Source organism: Mesoplodon densirostris, chromosome 18 (genome assembly GCF_025265405.1).
Source record: "Mesoplodon densirostris isolate mMesDen1 chromosome 18, mMesDen1 primary haplotype, whole genome shotgun sequence".
In the NCBI taxonomy this organism is placed as follows: Eukaryota; Metazoa; Chordata; class Mammalia; order Artiodactyla; family Ziphiidae; genus Mesoplodon; species Mesoplodon densirostris.
In genome coordinates, this window is record NC_082678.1 from 14,646,469 (window position 1) to 14,658,593 (window position 12,125).

Below are 12,125 nucleotides of genomic sequence, written 5' to 3' on the forward strand. Positions count from 1 at the left end.
CAAAACCAAAACCAGCAACCAGGAACCAAGAGCAACAAGCAGTGGTCAGACCTCTCCAGGCCAGGCCAGCTGAGGTCTGGGTAAGGCTGCAGAGGGACTGAAGTGTCTCACTGCTCAACAGCCTGGCCCTGTGACCCCCCGAGGCGCCACACCTCTCCCAAGGCGGGATCAGCCTCTCCCTCCCTGCTGCTTGCCCTGGCCATTGGTCCCAACCTCACCTTATCGGAAAGGTTCCATCCAAGGGTCCGGCCACACCACCTCGGCCTTGCCCCTCTCACGACTTAAACTGTCTCAAATCACGTGTTCACTCTGCCTAAACCATCGATTCCCTGAAGACAGCTCCCTCCACCCTCGACACCTCATACAGCATGTGCCAGCTGAGTCCTCCTCACAGGAAGGAGAGGTGGGTGAGGACAGGACAGCTGCCGGACAGGGACAGCTGGACAGGGAGAGTCGGCCACCACGTACCCAGAGCCCTTCCCTGCCTCACCCACTTCTGACATCACACTGTCAACATGGGAGCCCCAGCTGTTGGGTCAACTCTCTGGCTGCTCAAACCCTAGAGAAACCTGAGTTCTCTTCTCTTCCTCTCTGCTCTGCCTGGGCTCCCCAACCCCCAAACCGAGGGAGGCCCTGCCCTAGAGAGCGGCACCGGAACAGAGCTGCTGGCCCCTGCCTACCACGCAGCCACAGCAGATGAACGTCCTGGAAGCCTGGGCCGCCTCCACCCCACGAGCTTCCCCAGCAGAGCTGTGCAGCACCGTCCACACTCACACCCTAGCCGCGCCTTGACCTCAAGACCACCAGGCACACTGGGGGATCCATCACGGGATCCACCGGGGAAACAAGCCTCAGTCTTCTCCCTCTGGTCGCCTGGTACCAGGTGGCCTGACCACGCGTGCCCGGCCCTGCCTCCTAAGGGCCCCAAAAACACGCTAACTAGAAGGTTCCGGCCACATCTCAGGGCCTAAGTGGCAGGCACTCGTCTGCACTCGGACCCACGACTGCAGGAGCCCCACGGCTCTCAGGGAAGGGGATCCTCCCGAGAGGCAGCATCCAGAGCAGTCTCAAGGCCGGCAGCACCCCAGCCCGAGGGAAGGGCAGGCAGAGGGGCCGCCGTGCCTTCCCTAGAGCCCTGAGACGACAGAGGACGTCGGGCTGTGTCCCCTGAGGTGGCCACAGCAGGGGTGCAGATGCCAGGCCCAAACCCCCGAGCCCACGGCCTTCCGGTGGAGGTGCCAACACAGGGCTGCGGCCGAGCCCACCCATCAACGGCCCCTGCCAAGGCCCCCAACTCACCTGGGAGAAGGCAGGCACGGCCACGCTGTAGGGCCTCTGCTTGAAAGTGCCGGCCGTCTGGGCGGGGAAGGCCCGGGAGGATGTGCCGTAGTCCGGGGGCGGGAGGGCCAGGTCTTCCTTGTCCAGGAGGTTGCCCGTGCTGCTGCTCTTGCCCTGCTGCAGGCTGTGGGGATGGGGCGCAGGGCCGTCAGCTCGGGCCCAGCCCGGCCCCCACGGGCCCCCCACCTCACCGGGCCCCGCAAAGAAGGCGGAACGAGAGGCTGCTCTCCATGGCCCGGGGTGCAGCCACGCTGCCCCGGTGGGCCAGCACCCTCCTAGGAGCAGGGTGTAAAGCGTGCAGGCGGGAGGGGAGCCGAGCCCTACGGCAGCTGCTCAGCCCCTTGCTGGCTCCGGCAGCGAGTCTCCTGCTCTCCCGAGGGCCAGAACGACCTGGGGGGCTCACGGGGCCCCCACCCTGCCCCGCACAGCTGCCAGCGACCCCCGGGACTCTCAGACGCCGTCCTCAGAACACCTCCGCACCCCTGCACCCTAGGGCCTCAAACGCGCAGCCCCTCCCCAGAGCTACGGGCCACCTGCCCCCGTCGGCATGCTCACCTCATGTGCAATCTGTCACCGCCGTCGCCGTCCAGGACCCGGGTATAGGAGAAGGGAAACCAGCCCCGCCTGGAAGAGCAGACCCTGTCAGAGTGTGCCGGGGCCTCTGCGTTCCGGCGCCAAGTCCCACCCATTCCCCGGCCTGGCTGCACCTGTGTGCACGCTCCAGGGAGACCAGGAGACCCCAGTACCCATGCGGGGTGTGCATCCAGCTCGGAACTGCCCTGCTCCGGACAGGAGCAAGGCTGGGGGTGAGCGAAGGTGCCAGGACCCAGGCAGGGCTCTTACTTCTTCAACAAACAGGGCTGGTTTCCTGCCACGTGGCCCAGCTGGGCAGGGCCTCAGCCCCAAGTGGCCACACAGAACCATGGCACCAACATGAGAGGCTGCCTGGGGGAGGCAGGCTGGTGCTGGGGATGCGGGTGCCCTGGAGGCGCCCCTGCTCCTCAGAGCTGCCTCTCAAGGGTGGCGGCTGCCAGTGGGCCAGAGCCAAGCTCAGCGCAGCCTCTCCCTCCCGGCTAAGGCAGGCTGCTTCTGCCCTGGGGCAGGGGTCTCTCACCCCGCGGACAGACGCATGCAGACAACGGTGGTGGCGGTGGCAGTGGGAGGGGACAGCCCCTGACCTGGGCGGCCCCGGGCTGAGCAAGAGCCAGGCGTTAGCACAGCCTCTTGGCAACAGGCGTTCAATTAAGCCGTGAAGGCGCGGTCCATCCGGCTCAAGGCCACTTCTAGAACCCCAGCACGAGGGCTGCTCACATGCACGGAAAGGCTCTGGGGTGGGAGGCTGGCCTCTGCTGACGGGGAGGGCACACGTGGGGTGATAGGCCAAGTCAGGGGATGTGGAAGTGAGGGATGGTGGGGGGCCCTCGGCTACATCTGTCCCTCCCAACAGAAGCGTGGGACCTGGATTGTCAGTTCAAAGGAGGACCCAGAGCCCAGAGTCAGGACGTCTGCGGACCAGGTCGTGAGGCCGCCGCCCCCGCCGCCCACACGGGACTCACATCTTGGTCTTCTCGCTCTCGCCGTAGTGCCAGCCGTCACGGGCCTCGGGCACCAGCAGGGTGATGAAGTCGCCCTCCTTGAAGCTCAGTAGGGTGCTGTTGTCCCCAGCCGCGTGGGAGAAAATGGCCTTCACCCGCATGCGGCCATTGCGCTCCAGACCAGCTGCCATGGAGCTCGAGCGGGGCAGGGTCTTGTTCTCGGCTGCCGGGACGACAGGGCAGGTGTGAGGGGGATCTCTGCCCCGAGCGGGTAAGGGCACGGTCACCTCCCCGTCAGCTCAGCTGCCCGATGGTGAGATGCTAGGAGGCCCCAGGTGGGCCTGGAGGTGGACTGTCCATCCTGACGGATGACTACCAGGCCTCCAGGGCTGTTTGGCTCAGACTCTGGAAGGACCTGGGAGCTGGGGTGCGTGTGGATTCAGCCTCTGACCTGCCACTCATCAGCAGGGGCAATTCTCTGGGCCTGAGCCTCAGCTTTCCCATCTGCTAATCAGGAGACCCTCACGGGCCGAGGCCACCGGTGGGGCTGCAGGAGGGAGAGTGCCGACCACAGCAGACACGACAGGGCGGGAAACTGTGACACGGCCAGCAAAGCCCTCCCCAGCGTCATCCACCTGCTCCTGTCACTAGCTGAGCTGCTGGCGTTCCCACACTGCCCCACCCTATCATATTCACTTAATGGGGGAGCCTGGCCAAGACCAAGGGTGCAGGAAGGCAATCTCAAAGGGGTCCCCGGGGTGCTGCACACAGGCATGCACACTTGCGAGCCTCTGGACCTCCCCAGCCTCCCCTCAGGTGTGATGCTACTACTGCTGGCGGGGCAGGGCTGGGGCCCCAGTGGAGCTCTTACTGGTGGCGTAGCTGTTCTTGGGGGCCACGCTCTTGCGCACAGGAAGCGTGTTGGAGTAGGAGTCGCTCAGCTTGCTCTGAGACTGCGGAGGAGACGTGGACTTGGGCTGGGCGGCCTTGCGGTCAGCCCAGGGGTTGTAGTCCTCGTTGTCTGGGCCCGAGACGCCATTCATGACAGGCGTGTTCTCCTGGGCAGACAGCCGCTGTCGGGAAGAGGCGGCATGGGGGCGGTGTGGCAGGAGGGCCCGGCCCGGGTAAGGCCAGCGTGGAGAACCCCTTGCTCCCAGCAGGGGTGCGCCCCAGCTGCCATGGGATGCCAACCGTTGGTGGCAAGGGGGGCCATCCCCCCACGCCCCCATAAAGCTTTCCAGAGCAAGGACTTACCCCCACAAACGGGGCCAGCTCAGGGGGCACCGGCAGGGGCTTGGCCCCCGGAATGGGGTCTGAGATGACCAGGTTGGACTTGGAGGCCGACAGGCCGCTGGGGAGTATAGACCCGTTGCTGCTGGCCATCTGCTGCATCAGCTGCACGGCGCGGTCTGGGATCTTGTTGGGGTCGGCACAGGCCTGCTGCCATAGTGGCAGCTTCTGCGCCAGCAGCTCCTTGCCCTGAAGCGGAGAAAGCCAAACAGGGTGGCAATGAGGGCCGGCCGCAGGCTCCTGTAGCCTGCCCGCGGGGCTGGGGGAGGCCAGGGCCTGCTGCCGACCTCACTGATGCAGCCCCCTGGCTCCCGCCTGGCACTGGGAGGCTTCTAAAGAGACACACCCACCCCGGGAGGGGCACACCTGGCTAGGGCTGCTCTTCGCCAGGTGGGGTGCCTTACAGCCAGATGAGCCACCTGTAAGTCCCTGACCCCCGACCTGGGAAAGGGGCTGATATGATGCACTGAGCTGTGCAGTCGAGGGACCCCCAGGAATGAGATCAAACCAAGGCCTGATCAGGGCGGGGCCTCCCCAGGGGCCCGAGGGAGCTGAAATGGACAGGTGCTCAAGTGGTCAGCCACGGAACAGAAAGGCCCTTTGTGGGCAGACCATGAGATACTAGGAAGGGCGCCACTCGGGCAGACTTGAGGGCCAGGAGACCTCACAGGGACAGAGGGGACCGTGGGGAAGGGACAGAGCTGCCCAAAGCCCAGCTACGATCAGGGCGCCACCCAGGGGCCCGCAAGCCCAGCTGTCCCCCCAGCGTGCACCACGGCCTGCCCAGGACACAGCTAGCCAGAAGAGCACAGGGCCTGACAAAGGATGAGGAAGCCACAGGCGTGACCAGGGCCCCAGGATGGGGGTACAGCCAGAAGTGAGATCCAGCCTGAGGTTCCCTGCAGCCCGTTCAGGGGCCCTGTGTCCACGACATGGACACACTCAGGGCCTGGGGTACAGCTGTGCCCTCCCCCTCTCCTGGCCCTCTGACCAAAGTGGGCTACCCTACCTGCAACAGGTGACACAACCCATGTTCCACTGCAGACCCCAGAACCCCCCTGGGTGGAGCTGCGCCCCAGCTTGGGGCAGCCATGGTCTCCAGGACCTCGGAAGGGTCTGTCCAGCCCTCACTGTCTCTCCTCACTTATCTTCCCACTTTTTTTTTCCCCCTATTTTTTGGCAGTGCTGTGCGGCATGCGGGATCTTAGTTCCCTGACTGGGGATCGAACCTGCGCCCCCTGCAATGGAAGCGCCGTGTCTTAACCACTGGACCGCCAGGGAAGTCTCTCTTCCCACTTCTTTTGACCTGTGTCTGGGGCAGGGAGGTGGCGCCCACATGGGGAAACTGGAGGCTGCTGGACAAACAGCCCTTTGGAGCAGGCCGTGGCCCCCTCTACCACCTGCTGGTTTAAACCAGGGGCCAACAAACAACCGCCCGAGGGCTGGCTGCTCGTCTGTGAACAAGGTTTGACTGGAACACAGCCACGTCCGTTGGTTTACCCATCTGTGGCCACTTCTCTGTGCAACAGCCAAAACGAGATATTTACTAACTGGCTCCTGGTTGAGAGAAATAGTTGATGGGTCTGGGCTGGTGGTGAGAAAGCGGGTCAGCAGAGACCCTGTACTAACAGGGACAACCCAGGATCAGGGTGCCGCAGCCCAGGTCTCCCACCCTGATGACGGCCCTGTTGCTGTTGGGCACAGGGAAATGCCGGGCGCCTGCTGCTGGGAATAGGCTGGGGTGGTCCTGCCTTCGTGCCCCGGTGCCCCAGCCCGGGGGGCTTGTGCCTCTTTTAAACCTACCAGGGGGCTGGCGTCCAGCTCCCTGGAAAGTTAGCTGTCGTGTCTCGCATACACACGATCAGGCCCCCCAGGAGACGGAGATGGTGGCGTCCTGGAAAAAGACGGCTTTCCTGCCCTTCCGGCACGGATGGGCCTGCGCTCTCCCTGACCAGTCACAGGGCCCAGCCGCCAGAGGGCGCATACGCCTGCCACAGTGCTGCCTGGGGCCGCGTGGGCGCTGCGGCGGCCCTGCTGGAGAACTGCGGCTGCAGCAAGCACCGCCCTGCTGCCAGTGAGCCCTCGGGGTACAGGACCTGACGGAAAAGCCCCATTCAGCGGGGTGGCCCGACCCCCGACCCTACAAAGGACAAAAGTCCTGTCACCGTCCTTGCTTTGCACCTGTGGTGGCAGCAGGCCCTTGGGCAGGCCCAGGCAAGCAGGAGCCTCTCCACGGAGGGAGGGCATCTGTCTCCTTGGCAGCTCCAGCCTGGGGACCAGAAGCTGAGTCAGATCAAGCATGTGTATGAGGTGCTGACCCGCAGAAGCCTTTTATGGAAAAAGGACACAAACGAGGGCCTCCCTGGTTGGCTGAGCTGCCTAACCACACCTAACTCGCAGAACGTTCTGGATTGTTCCCGCAGACAGCTCTGGCCCCACCCCAGCTCCTACCTGTGGACTACAGGAACAGAAGCCCCAGTGAAGCTACCTGTCCCTGCAGGGGAGGTGTGCCCTCTGGGTCTCACTGGCCCCGGGGGCCTAAGCTGGCCTCTGTGGGGTTCCCTGGCATTGCAGCCCCTCCCAAGGAGCTTGATCCCTGGAGGAGACCCTCTTAGTTGGCTGCTAGTGTAAGTGCTCTCAAAAACACAGACGGCAACTTCTAACAAGAGCCTTAAAGCATCTGCAGCTTTAACCTGGCAACTCTCCTTCCAGAACTCTCACCCTGGGGAAATCCGAAACACACGGGACGTTCTGCACACTGTTGCTTCAGGACAACTCCGGGCTGGACGCGTCCCGGTGCTCCCGGGGGAAGCAGTCGTTTCTGCCAACAAGGGCTCGGCCCCACGCAGAGTGAGCACCCACCTTGGAGTGGTAGGCGGCGGAGTTCTTGGCCACGGCACACTGCTTCTCCACCAGGAAGCAGAACCTCCTCCTCTCCTCGGTGAGGGCAGTCTTGTAGCCATCGGACACGTAGCCCTCCAGCTCCCCCTGCTTGTTGCCGATGGCGTCGATGTACTGGGGGTGGGAGAGGGGGTAGAAGAGGCAGATGAGCCAGTGACGGGACAGCACGCGCTCACCTCCAGTTCTGGGCGGCCCCACGGAGGGGGAGCACACCTCCCGGCCGGCGCACTGGTGCGGGGCTCGGCCATGTGACTCACTCTGGCCATGGGGCTGCCCTGCTGTGCCACTGCCCCCTGGTGCCCCGGCAGCCGGACATGTGGGGACCATGCTGGCAGGTTGCTTGGTGAGGCTGGTGGCGGTGGTCACCTCCCTCGGACCTGGACTCCAAACCTAGTAAAAGCCACCCTAATGCTCGGTAGGAAAGCTCAGCTGGCACTGTGTTGGAGAATGACTAACTCACACCCAGATCCCATGGGGGTGGGCAGAGAACGCAGACACAGGAGACCCCGCTTGATACTGGGGCACACCAGAACGTTCTCTGCAGGTTGGAAAGTTTCAGTAACAAAGTACCAGCAAGACTGGGGGCAGCTGTCCCAGGGAGGCCTGCAGGCCCCTCCACGTCTGGGTGTGGGTCTGCAGGGCCTGGCTTCCCGGGCGTGGGAGCCCTGCCAACCCCCTTCCTGTCTCCCCTCTCTCCCCTCCACGCTCCACACGGGGCACAGACTCCCCGCCCCAAGCTGGTATCGCTCTCCTTTGGCCGGCCAGGGAGCAGCCTTTGCCGAATCAAGCCCCATCCTCCGGCGGCACGGGCAGGTCCAGGCCACGAGAGGGCGGCCTCCCCCGCCTGACTCGCCTGCCTCCTCCACCAGCTCTGACTCAGCGTGGGTGGGTGGTGCAGGCTGTTCCTGCCACCTCTCCTCCCCTCCAGCAGCGCTCAGCTGGAGGGCGAGGGCCCGCCTGCCGGGCGTGGGCCGTCCCCAGCGCTCTCACCAGCGCACAGCTCAGTCAGCGTGAGTGAGCACACTACCCCAGGCAGGGCCTGCCCAGCACCCACCAGGACTGGGACCCTGCTCCCCCCTCTAATGCCTGCAGATGACCCCGCCTTCAACACTGAACCCCCACCCCCCTCCTCGCCCTGGGAGGGCAGCCAAAATGGGCCAGTCCACTACCCCACCCCTAAAGGAGCCGGCCCTGGTCCTCCTGAGCAGCCACAGGGCCGGCCACCCTGCGGGGTGGGTGTGCCTGAGAAAGTCTGTGCAGGAGGAGAGAGGCCTCCAGGGCAGCCCTGCCTCCGCTGCCACGGGCCCCCGCCCAGCAGCCCAGCAGCTCCAAGCGCTCTTCTCCAGGTTCTGAGACACGTGCGCATCAGAGCCTGCTGCCCCTGCTCCTGCAGACACCCCCTTGCACCATGGCTCCTCCAGGAAGTGGGGGAGCAAGTCTGCAGATCTGGGGTGCTACTGGGGGCCTGTGGAGGCCACCATGGGCAAGGCTGTGCTCACACGCGAAGCCCCTATGCGGACAGGAAGCCTGGGGGCGGGAACACCCTCTGGACAGAAGGGCCTGGAAGGGGCAGGGCTCCCTCACAGAGAGGGGGACCCTGATGCACACCCGCGCCGCCCCTGCCCCATCACCTAAACAACACCCAATGCTAGACTGAAATCCCCTGGAGGGTCCCATGCCCGCTCTGCTCCGTGGCTGTCCTACCCCATCCAGGGGATAGTGGGACATCGGCGTGGCCTTGCAGGCTTCAACCAGCCCTGAACAAAGACGCCTCCCTCGGCCTGTCCTGCCCATCCCTGCACACAGGGGCACACACAGGGGCTCGGTTGGGGTCCTGGGAGCCCCTTAAGGGGCAGCCTCAGGAAAAGTCGCTGCGAGGCTCCGGAAGGAGTTTGGGTTTTAACCCCAGGGTAAGCCCCAGCCGGCCAGCCCTTCCCCGGGGTCACCACCTCCTACCCTCCCTGGGGGCTGCTGCAGTGCTGGCCAGGGGTGGGCGCAGGGTGAGGCAGGCATGTGGAGACCCCACGCCCAGGCAAGAGGGGCTGAGGTGCTGAGAGGTCAGTGTGGAGCCTCATGCAGTAAGGCCCAAGGGAGACCGTCCACTATCCCCTAATTGGGGACTTTGGGGAGGGCAAGACACCTCTTCCAGCGGTTGCCCCAGGACAGCAGTGTAAACTGGGACATGGGCCCCCAGGGTCCGCCCGCCCTGAGCCCGCTGCTGAGAACGGCTCCCCCTCGTGCCGGCCCGGCGTCCCCGTCCGTCCTGCCGACGGTTTCTGGGTTTTCAGGCTGCGGTAACATCTTTCACCTCAACGCTCCCACTCCCTGGAGGGGAGAGAAACCAGCTCTGGATGAGATGGCGCGGGGCGCTGGCCTCATTAGCTGCCTGGCAGCCTCCCGTGCCTGGGGAGGGAGTGGTGGTTTATTTTTAAGATTTCCATTTATTCAAACGAGCCCCAAGTATGGCCAAGAGCAGCTCAGGTCTCAGGCAGGGAACCTGGGGCTACGAGAGCCACCCCATGTCTTCCCAGGGACCACAGGTGCCTGGGATAGAGCAGGAGAGACGTCGAGCTACACCGGCCAGGATGGCCAGCCCAGGCGGGGGCCACGAGGACCTGGAGAGCCGACCCTTCCTCCACGGTCCCCACACCAAGCATCTGGCTTGGGCAGAGCGCTAGCCGGCCAGGACACCTGCTGCCACTTTTGTCAAGGAACGGCGGCAGGCCCTCCTGACCTCCTTTCCCAGGACGCCGCCTCCTTGTGGAGAGAGGCCACCACTTCACGGGCAGATCCTAGAAATCCAGGCCAAGTGAGGAGCTTCACCCTCGATCGGGTGGAGGAGGAGAACACACCCCCCCGCCCCGCCCCCCGCTGCAGCCTCCAGGCCACGCTGGCCACTGGCCGCTGTCGGCAGGGACATCCCCCAAATGTGCAGGAGTGTCTGCGCTCTCTGGGACGTGCAGAGGACAGAACGTGCCTGACCCTACAGCTCTGATGATTTAGCAACAGGCCCCAGAAAACGCCCCAAGCCGGTCCCTGCCACGGGCAGGCACCTTGGCCAGGCTCCTGACGTCCTGCATCCTCCCTGCCCCCACCTTCCCCTGCTCCTTGCTTAGCGGGTGCTATGGAGACCACACTATAGAAACACCCAGCTGAAAGCATTTAAGACCCACAGAACGCTCCCACTTAGTCACCCTGGGCTGAACAGCCCTGTAATCCGAGAAGACAAAAGTGATCAGAACACATGTCTCCTCTCCTCTGTGGAGCAAGCCGGTGACTCAGAGCGGGGGAGGGGCGTTCTAGAAAACACCCGAGGCTTTGGTTTCCCTCACTGGATAGGCCATCGTGGCTTTCCCACGTTTCTCAAAACATCAACGCTGCCCCTAACCACTGCAGCTTGTGAATGACAGCGGAATCCTTGGGCCTCAGCTGTCACCACTGGTAACCATTACTCCAAGGAGACAAGGAGGGAACCCAATTAGCTGTGATGTACAGGAAGGTACAGCCAGAATCTGACGCCCCCAAGCTGCATTCATTCGGTCACTGGGCACCTTCTGGGGGCAGCCAGTGGCTTCCCTGGAGCCTGCTGACTGGGCCTGTACATACTCCCTGGTCTGATGCACCTGGCACCCAGGCCAAGAATAGGGAGGCCAGCCTGGGTCAGTGGGTGAAGCTTGGTGAGGGCTGTGGCAGCGGTTCAGTGGATTGTTGGAGGACCCTTAAAAATCTCATTTAAGCACAAGCTCAGAGCAAGGCTCGGGGCCGGGGCTGAGCAAGAGGGCAACTGTGCCCTCCTGCCCACGGTCCAGCAGACACAACAGCTAGCAAGCAGCTCTGTGGCGAATGTGCTGTGGGCACATCCTTAGGCAGAAAGTGCAGTGCCTCTTGCAGGCATCAGGGACCCATGGGCCCCGGGCTTCCCAATTTCCTGAGAAAGGGCCCACAGCCATCACTAGATTGGCGGGGGGTGGGGGTGGGGTGGGGGCGGGGTGGTGGTGGTCCGTGACCAAACAGATCCCACTGCCCACGCCCTGCCCGGTACACTCACACGCTGGCGTGTCCACAAAGGATGTGCTGGGAGGGGTGCACCCATGGGCATCCCCATGCCCAGACCCCAGGAGAGAACGTGGGGCCACTACTGTCCACACCAGTGGGCTGGACATGCTGACAAAGGCTGGAGGTCCAAGGGGACGGGTCTCAGCACTCCGTGAGCATGCTGAGCCGAGGCCTTGGGCGGCCACCAGGGAGTGCATCCAACTTCCAGGATCTGCACCATCCAGGTCTGGGGTTTGCTCTGCTGCCCTGGGACCTGCAGGAGGATGGAGCCCGGGCTTCTGTGCCCACCTTGCTGGGTGGTCCCTGCCAAGTCTCTGGACCCTTTGGGTCTCAAGTTTCCTCAGGGGCTGAGCCAGATCGTCACCACCCGACATGGCAGCCCCTGCCTCACGTGATCTTGGAGGTTCTGCAAGTACAAAATTCACATCCAACTTCAAAGACTCAGCAGAAAAACAGGAACGCAAAACACCTCACTAGTATTTGTTATAATGATTGCGTGTCTAAATAACACTCTAGACGTGTGCCGCTAAATAAAACACTTCACCTGTTTCTTCTTACTTTTTCACATGCCCACCTCTCAGTGCGAAAAGACAGGTACCGTGTGCCCGGTGCTGCCCCCCGAAAGCCCTCTCAGCTCTGACAGCATAAGATGCTCCAGATTTCCCACGGTGCTATCCAAGTAGGCAGCCCAGTCTGCAGGGGGAATTGTGTGGCTTGATCTGGGGAATTGGGGGTAGGTCTGTGGGGGAGCAGGGGAAGGGAAAGAGCCCCCCAGAGGACTGAGAATCCTGATACCATCTGTGGACGCAGACGCCTTAAGAGGGCGCAGTGGCTTCTGGCTTCTCAGTTGTTTTTTTCCAGGAGGACCCCTAAATGCTTATACTCCAAGGAAAGAAGATGTCCCGCTGCTGGGATGCGGTGCCTTGTCCACAGACCGCCTTTCACACTGAAGAGCTTTTTAAAATGAGAACAGCAGACGCATAAGGGGCTTAAACCACTGCCGTC

General features: G+C 63.4%; 1 protein-coding gene across 5 annotated transcripts in view; it reads right to left on the bottom strand.

Moving 5' to 3' along the window:
• BAIAP2 (BAR/IMD domain containing adaptor protein 2) overlaps nt 1-12,125 on the bottom strand; it is a 71,159-nt gene that overhangs the window by 10,412 nt on the left and 48,622 nt on the right. For 3 of the 5 annotated variants that reach the window (XM_060081113.1, XM_060081116.1, XM_060081115.1), the window contains exons 7-12: nt 7,026-7,178; nt 4,128-4,352; nt 3,745-3,946; nt 2,895-3,096; nt 1,894-1,962; nt 1,300-1,462 (exon numbers count right to left, since the gene is read on the bottom strand). In XM_060081113.1, coding sequence (XP_059937096.1) covers nt 1,300-1,462; nt 1,894-1,962; nt 2,895-3,096; nt 3,745-3,946; nt 4,128-4,352; nt 7,026-7,178 — 1,014 coding nt within the window. The remainder of the gene's footprint in view (nt 1-1,299; nt 1,463-1,893; nt 1,963-2,894; nt 3,097-3,744; nt 3,947-4,127; nt 4,353-7,025; nt 7,179-12,125) is intronic. The other 2 variants (XM_060081117.1, XM_060081118.1) reach the window with 1 other exon arrangement.